Below are 14,335 nucleotides of genomic sequence, written 5' to 3'. Positions count from 1 at the left end.
AGTAAAACTATGTAAGAGTCTCAAAAGGGGAGTGTCTGAACGTAGCTGTTGGAGATTTTAAAACCCAATAGCCAGAGAGACCCTAAAGTCTTTGGCACCTCCTCATGTGAAGATGTGAAGTCCCTGATGGATGGCTGCTGGGGTGCTTCAGAGGGCTTGTGCAGGAGAACGAGTGGGTATTTGAGGGTCCTGGCTGACAAAGGCCATTAGTTTGAATATTGGTTGTAGTTCAGCGTATCTACAGTGAGCCCTGAGCCAGGCTAGCAGCTCGCTGCCGCCAGAGCCTAACGGAGCTGATGCTTTTAACCTCCTCTCACGGTTCGAGTGCTTTACTTCCAGTTCTCTTTGAATTGTTCCTAATTGGCTCAAAGAAGCTGAGTGTAAGCTAAGTGCTGCACAGTCTGTTTCTGCTGACATAACTATGGGATTTGAATGTAGCTCTACCCACAGAACAGCCAAAAAATAACAAAAATCCCAGTCCCTGGGTGTCAGGAGTTTGTGTGTTAGGACAAATGGATCTGGTGTTAGTTGCAAAACGTAAAAAATGCTAACTTGGCATCCAGAGCATGTTACTGGCTGCTGTAATCCCCACTCAGATAGTTTTCTGTAACCACGTAGTGCAATGTGCTGCAATTCTTCCCTGAATTGTCGGTTTAACAATAAGTACCCTGGGACAAATGTCCGCACTTAAGGTTTTGGCTTTCATTTCACCTGGATCTGCAATTGAATTTCTGAGCTTCTGCTTGCTTCTCTAGGACTTTGGATGTTTCCTTAACTGATAGCAGAGCCTGTTTAGGGTATTCTGTTTTTCCTTAAGCCTCTCCTTGTGACTGCAGCTTTGGAGGGAAATGTTCCCTTAAATTAATTCCAGTAGCAGATGAAGTCCAAAAATGTTCAGAAAAACCCAGATGCTGAACTTCAAGACTTCAAAATAAAGAGTAGCACAGGAGCAGAATAACTTGCTTTCATGGCTGGAGCACCTCCCATGCGAGGACAGGCTGAGAGAGTTGGGGTTGTTCAGCCTGGAGAAGAGAAAGCTCTGAGGAGACCTTAAAGCAGCTTCCAGTACTGAAAGGGTCTCCAGGAAAGCTGGGGAGGGGCTCTTGATCAGGGAGTGCACAGACAGGATATGGGAGAACGGTTTTAAACTAAGGGAGGGCAGATATAGGCTGGATATAAGGAAGACACTTTTTACACTGTGGGTGGGGAGGCACTGGCCCAGGTTGCCCTAGGGAGGGAGTGGAGACCCCATCACTGGAAGCTTTCAGGGTCAGGTTGGATGAGGCTCTGAGTGCTCTGACCTGTTTAACGATGACTCTCGTGCTGGAGGGTTGGACTGGATGACCTGTAGAGGTCCCTTCCAACCCAAACCATTCTATGATTTTGGAGTTGCAGCTGAGTCCTCTCTGAAGTCTTTGTTCTGAGACAGTTTGAAGCAACTGTTCTGTTCTTTAGCATTAACTTGTATCCCAGTAATCTCAAATTCTTCCTGAACTATTGGAGGGAGGGAGGAGAAAAGAAACTTGGATTGTTGTATTTGCATTACTCAAACCCAATACACAGAAAGTGCCACTTCTTTAGAGATAGGTAATTTGTTTAACGTGGCTGAAGTGCCAGGGCATGGTATTGCTAAACTTCCTGGTGTCGTCAGAAAGTTCTCAGAAGAGATGTTAAATCTCTTTGCAACCTATTGACGAGTTGAGTATTTCATTTAGCTTTCTTTTTTTAGCCCTCAGCTCTTGTGCCATCGTGTTTCCTTTCTGGAAGCCAATGTAGATCCAGACTAAGAGCTTTTAGGTGGGTTTTTTCCCCGACATGTTCCACCAAGCTGTGTAGCCTTAACAGTGTTAACTGAGCGTGTCTTTGCTTTGTTGGGTCAAGGAGATTAGGAGTGAGGTCAGCCTGTGTTACTGAAATTATGTCTTTGAGGATTGCTTGTCAAAACTGTGATTGGCTTTAGGCTTTTTGTCACAAGGGGAGCAGTGTGTAAATTGTGTTGGATGTTCCAGGTCAATGGAGAACAGCAGCATTGAATTTCAGCTGAAAATAAAACTTTGGATTGTCTTTAGTATCCCAGTAGCCAATTATCATGGCATTTTCTGATCCTGTTCCTGCACGTTCTGTCCGTGGTGGAAGTCTCTCTTTGGGATATAAGTGTAGGAATCAGACAGCAAGGTAGACCTGTTGGATACTTTTGACTTGGGGTCCTTGAACTGACCTTGGGTTGTAAGAGTTGGAATTGCTTGCAGCCTTTTCGGCGTCCCAAGCAGCAGTTGTGTCCTTAACTAAATGCCACGTTGTCATTACAGAGGTAGCATTAGGATCCCCACAAGAAGCCGCCTCCCAGATTAAATTGCCCGCTTCTGTCCTTGGTTTTGGTAGGAATGTTAGGGCACCATCCGATGGGGCTCCGTTGTTGCGAAGCCATTTCAGCAAAATGTGTAAATTATTCTCATCATATTTGATTCCTCTCTTTTGAAGGAATTGGAGCAGTAACTTAACTATTGCCTCTTGCTCTGACGATGCACCCTGCCCCATGATTACTCAGCTCCTCACCTGTTGTCTTGACGGTGATGCCCGGGAATGTGAGGAGTCAGTCGGTCCTGCCAATGATCCTGTCAGAGCTGAGATTCCCGCCAGACACTGGTCGCGTTGAAATACCCTATCAAATCAGGGTCACCATTTTGTGGGAATGAAACAATGAGACGGACTCCAGATAGATGTAAAGCAGAGACCTTTATTATTGGAACTTACAGGTTTATATACCTTTGCTCATCTGTCCATGCGCTTCCCATAGCATCCTGATTGGCCCAGGCCTATTGTCCACGCACGCGCAATCACCAGCAGCAACATTTTGTTGGTTGACCTCCAGAACCCCACATGCTGCCCTTAAGTGCTGTCTCCACCCTGATTTGCATCTCTGATGTTCACCTCTTTGTTCAGCTTCCCGCTCTTAGAACCCAAGGTCAGTTCAAGGACCCCAAGTCGAAAGTATCCAACAGGTCTACCTTGCTGTCTGATTCCTACATAACAGTGATTTTCAGTTTGAGATAGCTGTGTTCCTGCATCATCCAATGTCTGCTGCAGCTCTTCCTATGCAAGGGGATGGGCTTTTTAATGGGCAACTGCTTGGCGGATGGTGTGGGCTCCTGAGCTGAGCGTGGCCACCCTGTTACGTGGTGAAACTGCTGGTGCTGAGGCAGTTCTGAGAAGTGATGATGTCAGCAGAAGGCAGTAAACAGAAGGAACAAACCATTGCTGGTAAACATGCTGGAACAGAGAATGTGTGCAATGACATGAAAGCCCTCTGGAAACCCCACTGATTCCCATGGTACTTGAACTGTTGCAAAGTTGTAGGTTAATGTCTCAGGAAATCCAGTATTTGCAGTTCTCTTCCCTCAACGTGCAGTGCTGAGAACTGTGGGAGCTAATAATCCTGCAGTCCTGAAGCTCTTGTGAACTGCTAATGGGGTTACTAACCCCCTTTGTCTGCTGGTGGCTTTGCAGAACAGTATCATCATGTGTTGTATGCATGTGTTTTCCCCTCAGTTAATTCAGTCTCCTGTGACCACTCCTCTGGGACTGATCATGTTGAAAACTACTTCGGAAGAACTGGCGTGTCCGCGGGAAGATCTTAGTGTAGCCCGGAAAGAAGAGCTACGCAAGCTGCTCCTAGACCAGGTGCAAACAGTGCTTGGGCTCCTCACAGGTATGAGTTACGGTGCTTGCTGTGTTGAAAGAAATGTCCTTCACCATCCCTAAGGTGCCAGCAGGCTTGCATGTCCTGGGTTCTGTGGGTGGTGTGGTGGCTGCCCCTGCAGTCTGAATGCTCAGCTTACTCCAAAAAAAGCTTGAGTAGCAGAGCAGCTGTGTAGCTACATATAGAATCATGGAATGATTTGGGTCAGAACGGACCTTAAACCAATCCAGTTCCACCCCCTGCCATGGGCAGGGACACCTCCCACTGGATCAGGGGCTCAAAGCCCCACCCAACCTGGCCTGGAACACCTTCAGGGATGGGGCAGCCTGGGCCAGGGCCTCCCCACCCTCATCGTGAAAAACTCCTTCCTAATGCCTAATTTAAATTTTCCTCCCTCCAATTTAAAGCCATTCCCCTTCATCCTATCTCTGCATGCCCTTGTAAAAGGTCAGTCCTCAGCTTTCTTGTAGGCCCCCTTCAGGTACTGGAAGGTTGCTTTAAGGTCTGCCCAGAGCCCTCTTCATGAGGCTGTGTGTATAAGCAGTTGGACTCACTAAGAGGAGACAACGTTAATCATGAGAGCACTTCAGCTGTGTGCTGCCGAAGCGCTCCTGCAGGCCCTGTGTGTTTGTTAGGTCAATCTGTCTTTTAGCAGGCTGTTATGAAAATCTCTCTTTGACCAGGTATTTTGGAGAGCATCTGGGACAAACACAGCGTTACTGCTGCCACTCCACCACCATCCCCAACGTCAGGAGAAAGTGGTAAGGACAGCTAAAGCTGCACGATGATATTTCCATGTACATAAACTCACAATATCAGGCACATATTAGTTCGTTTGCTGTCTAACCTCTTGTAATAATCTTTTACAAGAGCTGTTCTTAGACCAGCCCATTTCTGGTCGTATATGAAGAAGGAATTTCAACTACAGGGGATGCCCCACTGAAAATGCCACCTCATTGAAGAGTACTCATAGAGCTGCTTGTTATCCTCAGGTGGTAAAAAGCTTTATGAAGTATTAATGCAGAATGCCCTAGCATCAGTGAGCTGCCATTGTCATCTAGGAATTTGAGCTGTGAGCGCATCAAAAGCCAGAGTGGAGCAAAACTGAAGCCTTAACTGAAAAAAAAAAGAAATGGCTAAGGACTTCATGCATATCTATCATGAAAGTTTGTTTTCTACCTATTCATGTTAGTCCTTTGCATGGGTGTTCATCTGATCTAGACTCATTTCCCTATGTGTTTGTGTGTATTTACCTATGCTGGAGGGAAGGGATGCCATCCAGATGGACCTGGACAGGCTGGAGAGGTGGGGCCAAGAGCCTCATGAAGTTCACCAACACCAAGGGCAATGTCCTGCACCTGGGTCAGAGCAATCGCAAGCACAAATTCAGGCTGCATAGAGAATGGGTTGGGAGCAGTCCTGAGGAGGAGGTCTTGGGGTGCTGGAGGATGAGAAACTCAACATGAGCCGTCAGTGGGCACTCACAGGCCAGAAACCAGTTGTGTCCTGGGCTGCATCCAGAGCAGCAGTACCAGCAGGGCGAGGGAAGGAATTCTGCCCCTCTGCTCTGCTCTGATGAGACCCCACCTGGAGCCCTGCGTCCAGTTCTGGAGTTCTCAGCACAGGAAGGACATGGAGCTGTTGGAGTGAGGCTGGAGGAGGCTATGGAGATGATGCAAAGGCTGGAGCACCTCCTGTACCAGGCCAGACAGAGTGTTGAAGTTGTGAGAAAGCTGCGGGGAGAGCTTGGAGCAGCTCCAGGAAAGCTGGAGAGGGGCTCTGAATCAGGGAGTGCAGGGGCAGGACAAAGTGGATTGAGATGAGATCTTGGGAAGAAATGTTTTGCTGTGAGGGTGGGGAGGCCCTGGCCCAGGTTGCTCAGAGCAGTGGTGGCTGCCCCATCCCTGGAGGTGTTCAAGGCCAGGCTGGATGGGCCTTGGAGCCCCTGATCCAGTGGGAGGTGTCGCTGCCCCTGGCAGGTGGGTTGGAACTAGATGGACTTTTAAGTCCTTTCCAACCCAAACCATGCAGTGATTCCCTCTTGTCCACTCCATGCTTGCTTCTTGCATTTTGCCAAAAACTCTTCTTTTTCTTAACTTTATGAGCCCAATGTCCTTTGGGTCACTATTTTGTGATGTGATTGGTTGAAAGATTCATGGAGTGGAGTAGGAACACTGGTGGGGTTGCTGACATGGAGATCCTACGGGGCCTGACACTGGACACGTGAGTTGGTAGCAATGGGTGGCAGTCGTGGCATTGCACTTGTACTCATCTTTATTTGCAGGTAGAGATGAACACATGACTAAAAGGTGAACTGTGGAACAAAGACGAGTTTAGTGAAACTGCTATTAAATTCTGCACTGGAAATATTCATTGTTTCTTTGTCCTTGAAATCTGTAAAATGGTCAAATCTTTTTACCCACATTGTTATATTTGATTCTTATTCATGCAGCAAAGTATTCTTTTTTACTAGAGACACTTCTTTGTTGCTTAGATGAGGCCACCGCCTTTTTCTCTTTACATTCAGGGGAAATTAAATATGTTCAAAAGGCAAAACAAGCTTCAGCATCCTATAAATGGTTCATGTCTTCCATCAGAGCCAAGATCTCTTTAGGAACTTGGAAAGCCTGTGCATCCTTTTTTTGTACAGGGAAGTGGAGTGAAATGGTTACTTGCAAGCCTTGTGTGGTTTTAAGTAGCACTTGAAGACAATGTTAAACTCACTTCTTATGTCACTTGAGCAAAGGAAGTCCGATAATACCCTGTGTTGGGAAACATTGGAGTTATTGCATCAGTACCGACTTTACTCAGCAATAATCTCACAGCCTCTAAATGTTGTCTTCTCATGATTTATAGCACTGTACTTGATGAATCCCTTCCCTGGGCAAATCGCTCGGGTATGGTAAACAAATGTGTATGAGGAATGTTTGCTGCTGCTTACTTCTGCCAAACTTCCCAAGAGTTTTCTCCTTGTGCCTGAATGCATTTGATCCTGAATTTATCACCTCTTTGCAAAGACACCAAATATAACTTAAAATTCCATCAGCTCTGAGCTTCAGTATTTTAACTACGTGTGAAGCAGTCGGACCAGCTGCTGGGAGCTACAGGGACCTAATTTACAATTGCTGGTGCTGATGGATTAGAAGATAATGCTTCACGTTGATTTTGTGGAGTTTGCTGGACTGGACTTTTGAAAGAAGCTTGTCTGCTTCTGTAAAAGCAGAATGGAAACAACTCTTTGAGTGTAGCATGTGTAGAGTTATGAATGTGACCATGAGGGCTGTTGTTAATGTTGAGACTAAATCCAGGGTCATCTAATCTGGTTTAAGTAGCACAGTGCCTTAAATTTCTGGTGTGGAAGAGAAAGAAACAAGCATGGGATCATGGAATGGTTGGCTCCACCCACCTGCCATGGGTGGGGATACCTCCTACTGGATCAGGTTGCTTGAAGTCCCATCCAGCCTGGTCTTGAACACCTCCAGGGATGGGGCAGCCACCACTGCTCTAGGTAGCCTGGGCCAGGGCCTCCCCACCCTCACAGGAGAACATTTCTTCCCAAGATCTCATCTCAATCTCCCCTCTTTCAGCTAAAAACCCTTCCGCCTTGTCCTATCCCTGCACTCCCTGATAAAGAGCCTGTAATGCCAAGGTATGACAAGGAGTTACGGATTTGGGGATACAAGACATCTATCTTGATGAAAAATGGAGACTTAAGAGGAATCTGTTCATCATGCGTGCTTGTTAGTGCTTTGGGATTAGCTCAGTAAATCGTATCTGTTATTTTTGTGGTACGTTGGGTCGTTTGGCCATCAGAAAAAAAATGCCCACATTTTCTGAGGAGAACTTTAAGTTCTGTGGAGTTCTAGAGGTGGAGAGGTTACACTTCTGTCCCTTGAGAACAAACAGTGAGTGACTTGGGGAAGGTGAACAGATTTCCAGCTTGTGGTCTGTGGAAGCCCGCAAGCTAGCAGGCAGCATCTGCGGGGAAGGACACCTGGCTGGTGGTGTCCACTTGGGTTTCCATAAAGCTTTCAATAAGGTGTCTCACTAGAAGCTTTTGAGAAAGCAAAGGCCATCGAGTGTAAAGGAATCTGCGTTGTTGATTAATGGTTAGAAGGTAGGAGATAAGGTAAGTAGGAATGTTCCCCTCTTGCTGTGAGGGGATGGTCAGTTGTGGAGCACTGCTTGGGACTGTGTTCATGGACACATTTGTTAGAGACCTGGGAAAAGGGCTCAGGAAATGGGCAAGAGGCACTGAGATGGTCAGAAATGCGGAAAGAAGGTGGGACTGAAGACTTGCAGGAAGGTCTTGCGCATCTCTGGGCAAATGGAAGGTGAAATGCAATGCAGGTAAGCGTAACCTCCACTTCGGCAGGGAGAGCAATACTCATGTCAAATCATGGGCTCCAAACTCACCTTCAGCTGCAGGATGAACTCTGAATGTTACACCAGATCATTCTACAGCACTTTCAGATTGGTACCAGTCAGATCCTGATAACTGCTGCGGTGCTGTGTGCGATAAAAGTTCGTCTGTACCTCGAGTACCGGCAGTGTTTCTGGTCTTCCTGTACCAATTTGTGTAGAGTAGAAACAAAAGCTTTGTAGAAGGGCAGCAGAAATGATTGAGGACATCAAATGGCTGTTCATTGTCAAAGAAACTGAGAGTGAGGAGCCACAACAGAAACCATCTGAGTGCCATGTGGAAGGTAACTGGAAAGAGACGTAATTTTCCCTAGTTGGGTACAGGAGGTGGGAAATAAAACTAGAAGCTGACAGGCCCCAAACAAAACACCATATGTAGTTCAGCTGTGGAACACTGTCACAAGGTGCTGCAAATATTAAGTCGATGAGGCTTCAGTTTAGAGACTGGATAGATTCGTGGAGGTGAAGCACCCCCATCCCTGGAGGTGTTCAAGGCCAGGCTGGATGGGCCTTGGGCAGCCTGATCTAGTGGGATGTGCCCCTGCCCATGCAAGGGGGTTGGAACTAGATGATCTTTGAGGTCCCTTCCAACCCAAACTGTTCTATGATTCTATGGAAGATAAATCCAGAGGCTGTGCAGAATTCTTCAAACCCCACCTGGCTCAGGAAGCCTTTTTAATATGAAAGGCTGGAGAATGAGGAATGTGATCTGTGCCTGCCTTGGGCTTTTTGTGCCCTGCTAAGTAGACTTTTGGTCTGGCTCAGTACCTCTGCTTTTACATCATCCACAAGCTGTCATATGCAGGCAAGAAGCAACTCTGCCAAGGTTCAGTGTAGCATGGCTGTGACAGAGAACTTGTGGAGACTTACATCAAGGATACTTGACCTTTTGAAAGGAGAGAATTTTGTGTTGAATTCCTAAAATAAATCCCATGACATTGCTGTTCTCATCTGAACAGAAGCTCAGAAAGTTCTAGAATACAAAAATCTCAAACAAAAATCTTTGTATACCAACTTAGAATTATAGAATGGTTTGTATTGGTAGGGAACGTAAACATCATCCGGTTCGAATCCCTTTCTCCCACTGGACCAGGGTGCTCAAAACCCCGCCCAACCTCTCCTTGAACACCTCCAGGGATGGGGCAGCCACCACTGCTCTGGGTAACCTGGGCCGGGGCCTCCCCACCCTCATTGCGAAGAATTTCTTCCTAATGTCTGATTGAATTATTCCCCTTTCCAATTTAAAACCATTCCCCTTCATCCTGTCACGCCATGCCCTTGTAGAAGTCCCCCCCCCAGCTTTCTTGAAGGCCCCTTCATGTACTGGAAGTGCCAGAGCCTCTGATGGTTTTTGCCTTATAGCTGGGGCTGGTGGTTGCCCCGTTTGAAGTTGATTTGATTTATAATGGAGATGTGTGCTTTGCTTCCTAGGTGACCTGTTAAGTAGCCTGTTGCAGAGTCCCAGTGCGGCCAAATTATTGAACCAGCCAATCCCCATCCTTGATACAGACAGTGAATATATCTGTTCCCTGGCCCTGGAGTGCCTGGCACACCTCTTCAGCTGGATCCCTTTGTCTACTAGCATCACCCCATCACTCCTCACCACCATTTTCCACTTTGCTCGCTTTGGCTGCGACACTCGCATTCGGAAGATGTCTTCCGTCAACGGCAGCAGCCAGAACTCAGTGTTGGGACAGGAGCGTGGCCGACTCGGCGTCTTGGCTATGTCTTGCATCAATGAACTGATGTCTAAGAACTGTGTGCCTATGGAGTTTGAAGAGTATTTGCTGCGGATGTTCCAGCAGACTTTCTACCTCCTGCAGAAGATTACCAAGGAGAACAACGCCCATACAGTGAAAAGCCGCCTCGAGGAACTGGATGAAAGGTAAGAGCAACCAAACAGCTAAGCAGCTGTGCTAAGGCCTCTTGCTTTCTAAAGGACTGTCTTTATTATTTTGTGGTCATGCATGGTGTGTCTAATGGCCTTTCTTTCAGAGTACTGTGTTGAGGGAGACAGGCGGAAAGGTAGGTGCCCACAGGTAAGGTTCTGGTGAGGGGCTGAGTATTAAGGGACTGTGGTGGCACAGGTGTGTGTTCTTTCCTGTCCTCTTCCTTCCCTTTCCCCCGTTCATTACTGTTTGACTGCAGGTCTGAGGTGGCACAAGAGCTGAACTTGCCTTTCATTCAGTTCTAACAGAAAACAGAAGAGGCTCAGTGAGGTAAAGGCATTGCAGTATTCCCTTTCCTGGTCGGTATCTGCCTTCTCTGCTGAAAGCCAACCAACCAAAGAGTGGTAGATGTTCTGCAAGTGGTGACTTGAAAGAAAATAGAAGTAGTTTGTTGAGATTAGATGATTTCTGATTGCTTTTGTATTTTTATTCTTTCTATTTTTAAGCAACTCTGAAAGCCAGCTTGGGGAGCTCCATTCCCAGCAGTGGTGAATGGCTTCACCAGGCTTGGCTGGAGGCACCAGGGGAGGGACAGTACCTTGGGCGGCTGCATAATGTCATCTTCCAGAAAGTTACTGTCATCCTTGTAGCATAAAGGAGCTCTTATATTGGATGTTCCTGCTTATTGGAGGGAAAGTGAGACTTATCGTAGAATCATACAATAACCAGGTTGGAAGAGACCCACCGGATCATCGAGTCCAACAATTCCTATCAAACACTAAACCATGTCCCTCAGCACCTCGTCCACCTGTGCCTTAAACACCTCCAGGGAAGGTGACTCAACCACTTCCCTGGGCAGCCTGTTCCAGTGCCCAAACTTGCTGTTGTTTGAACGGTTGGATCCATGTGTTGGCAGGGTGGTGGAAGAGGTGACAACTTGGTGCTGCAGGCCTGCTGCATGAGGGGAAGGCAGACAGGTGGGTGCTTGTGTTGGCAGAGAAGTCGCAACCGTGTGCTCAGCATCTTGCTACAGATACTTGATGATAGAAACAAATGTCTGCTGCTGCTGTATAAAATATTTCTATTCCCAGAGGCAGCAGCATGGCTTTTGAGCTTTTTAGGGAAGGGGTTGTTTTCCTTTGATACCCACTTGCAGAAGAAAACAAATTTAGGAAAAACTGGGGGCCCATTTGTAGAGATGGCTTCATGTTTCTTCTGTATAATTCCCTCTTCCCATATTTTTAGATATAACTTCAGGATAGTAAATCTAGATTAATCATGACTTCTCTTTAGAATCATAGAATCACCAGGTTGGAAAAGACCTCTTTGATCATCGAGTCCAATCATTCCTATCTGCCACTAAACCATGTCCCTGAGCACCTCAAAGAGAGGTGAATTCTACTTACTGATTTTTTACTAACTCACTCTGACTTTGGTATCACTCTCTTCCTAAAAACAAGACGTGTTCTAGGATGGTAGGAATCTGCAAACAAGATATAAGTAAAGGTATTACATTCTGGATTTCAGAAAAGCTCTCCTGGAAACCCACAGTCCCTTGTTTAGCTTCCTTCCTTCTTCCATGGCAAGCACCAGCAGGCAGCCTTTGCTGTGGAGGTGGTATTGCCATATCATTATGTTCCGCTGCTTAGGTTTGTCCTGGCTTGGACTAACAAAATCTTTAACAAGCTTGGCACTGGATAAAGTGCTTTCAGTCGTTTACCATCTTCAGAACCTAGTCGTCCTGGGTCTATATTGTCCCTTCCTCTTGTGGTGCAGGTTATTCTTGTTCCGGTACAGAATCAGTGGAGTTTTAAATGGTTGGTACTGCCAAATTGATCCAGAAAAAGAGAAAGCTTAAACTGTCTTTTGCTTTCTTTGTGCTTAACCTTGACTTGCAGATCCCAAAATATGGAATGCAAGCACTGGTGTGCTGGCTGCAGAAAGGGCTTTGGGGCTGGCAGAGCTAGGGGCTCTGTAAGGGCGAAGTAAGAATTTCACTGGTCTCAAATCAGAGCCTCTTTAGAAGGTAAATTCACAGAAAGGAAGGCAATGTTTGGGTCAGGGCTCTATTTTTTGCTAGCATGACTTCTGAAGCGTGCGATCAGCAATCAGACGCATGCAGTGGTGTCTTGTCCAGCTGAAAAGGCAATGTAGTCTTTTTGTATATCCAAAGTATCGTGTGAGTTTTGTAGGCTGGTGATACGCAGCAGGACTGCAGCTCTCTGCTAGCTGGCAGTGCTGCTGGGCTTGACTGTGTTTTCATTAGAAAGAGCTGGGGGCTTTCCAAAGCCTCAAGGGTTTGCAGAGATGGAGAGCAAGGCAGCACAGTAAAACCAGACTGCTCAAGCATGTCTGAAACTTTGCTAGACTGTAATTTTTATGTACAAGAAGAACTTGAGGTACTCTTGCACTGTAGAGCTTGTACCATATGGGAAAGATGGGTTTCTTGTGCACAACCTCTTTGTCATCACGAGAGCTCCTGTTTGTGATGTTGGGCTGCATGGGTCCTGTGTACTGATGGAGCACTTAACACTTTTCGGTATGGATAGATATACAGATGATTTTTAACCTTGAGGAAGCTTATGTTGCGCAGGGTGTGATCTTATTCCCCAATAAAAGCTTACTGCACTGTGGTCTCTAATTTTTCTCCAGCTGCATACTTGAGAACCCCCCAGAGTTTTCACCGAGGCCATGCTCTCACTGGTCTCCTTGAAATGTTGGTAGCAGGCTCCCTTTTGGATCTTCACTTTGTGCAGTGCCAAGCATTGAGTAGCCATGCTTTGGAGGAAGATCTGTCTTTACAGTCAAACTCAGAAAAGCCTGGACTTGTTTCAGAAACTCATAGGCAGTTGATGTGTGCTGCAGTAGGAACCGTCCTTCCGTCTCAATCCCGTGGCTCCCACTGCTCCTGTACATTTATAACATGGGTATTGCTAACTCTTGCATTAACTTCTTGCTTCCAGCTGAATTCCTCCGTCGTACAGTTCATTTCACTAATCCTATCTACATCAGTAAGATGACCCTTGCTATTAAATACTTATTTCTCTATGTTGGGGGGAATTGTGCTTATTTGCAGGCCTGATTGAACTCAGTTATATTGATCTGAATATTAAAGTTGCTTTTGACTAGATTGTCTTTTCTGCTGTTACAGGTGTTAATGGAATGAAGGGTTGCCCGTCCTGTAGGTAATTGTTGCAGGGCTTTATCTTTTAATTGTTCTACTGGCTGTTAATTGTAACTTGTAATGAAAGGATTTTGAGTGAATTTTTTTTACCATTTCAGTGCAATTGCTTTCCCTTGTGGCATCCTTTGTGTTTTCTCAGTTGTTTTCTTCTTTCCCTTGTAGCTACATTGAGAAGTTCACAGACTTCCTCCGTCTCTTTGTGAGTGTCCACCTCCGAAGAATTGAATCCTACTCCCAGTTTCCCGTGGTCGAATTTCTGGCACTGTTGTTCAAATACACTTTCCATCAGGTACAGCCCTGCAGGAGTGGTTTCCCTCGGTCTTATTCTCTCGTACAGCAGGGCTTGTTTTCCCCGGTGAAGGTGATCCTAAAGTTAGCTGAGAAAAAATCAATTAACTGATCTGACTGGCACTTTCCTGGTAGCGCTGGGGACTTGGAAGTGGCTTCATGTGCTCTTAGATTTAGTTGGAGACAGCAGTTACTTCCCTTGCAAGAACAACTTGTCTGGTGTTTAATTTTGCTTCTGCTTTTGTTTTTCTGCCTGTCCTTGGAATGGACAGTGCTGTCTGGAGCAATCGCTCTGCCTGGCATGGTTTGTGTTTGGGGATGCTTTCCTTTCTCCTGAATCTGCTACTTTTTCCTTGTAACCTTAATTTTGGTATTAAAACCCCCAACCCTGTGGCTTTTGATATGTGCTACCTTGCTGTAGAAGCTGTCATGGTGTAGTTCAGCCTTATTTACTCCACATGTGAATAATGACAAGCAGGTTTATAAAATGCAGCGAGGCATGGGCTGGGTTAATGTCGAGACCAGCCTTGTCATTCCTGGGTACCCACCCTCATGCTAGAGCTCTTGTTCGTCTTTTAACAGCTATAAATCTCTACAGTGACCTCCTATAAATGTTTTGATAAAGGAAGGAGTTCCTCCCATGGATTGAAGTGCATGCAAACTCGTATTTTAGTTGTGTGTAAACAATCTTGCCATTGCTTGCGATTTTCAGTGTGGATTTTGGTGTATTTCAGCCTACCCATGAAGGTTACTTTTCCTGCTTAGACATCTGGACACTCTTTTTGGACTATCTGACTAGCAAAATCAAAAGTCGTTTGGCAGACAAAGAAGCAGTGCTCAACAGGTAAGCGG

At 46.2% G+C, this 14,335-nt stretch overlaps 1 protein-coding gene across 2 annotated transcripts in view; it reads left to right on the top strand.

The window, feature by feature from the left end:
- Positions 1-14,335, top strand: part of XPO6 (exportin 6) — a 60,855-nt gene that overhangs the window by 22,940 nt on the left and 23,580 nt on the right. For both annotated transcript variants that reach the window (XM_069870094.1, XM_069870093.1), the window contains exons 5-9: positions 3,550-3,709; positions 4,384-4,461; positions 9,554-10,007; positions 13,358-13,484; positions 14,218-14,327. In XM_069870094.1, coding sequence (XP_069726195.1) covers positions 3,550-3,709; positions 4,384-4,461; positions 9,554-10,007; positions 13,358-13,484; positions 14,218-14,327 — 929 coding nt within the window. The remainder of the gene's footprint in view (positions 1-3,549; positions 3,710-4,383; positions 4,462-9,553; positions 10,008-13,357; positions 13,485-14,217; positions 14,328-14,335) is intronic.

The sequence above is a fragment of the Phaenicophaeus curvirostris genome, chromosome 16, assembly GCF_032191515.1.
Source record: "Phaenicophaeus curvirostris isolate KB17595 chromosome 16, BPBGC_Pcur_1.0, whole genome shotgun sequence".
Lineage (NCBI taxonomy): Eukaryota > Metazoa > Chordata > Aves > Cuculiformes > Cuculidae > Phaenicophaeus > Phaenicophaeus curvirostris.
Note: the sequence above shows the minus strand (reverse complement) of the source record. Positions and strands in the feature narration are given on the sequence as shown.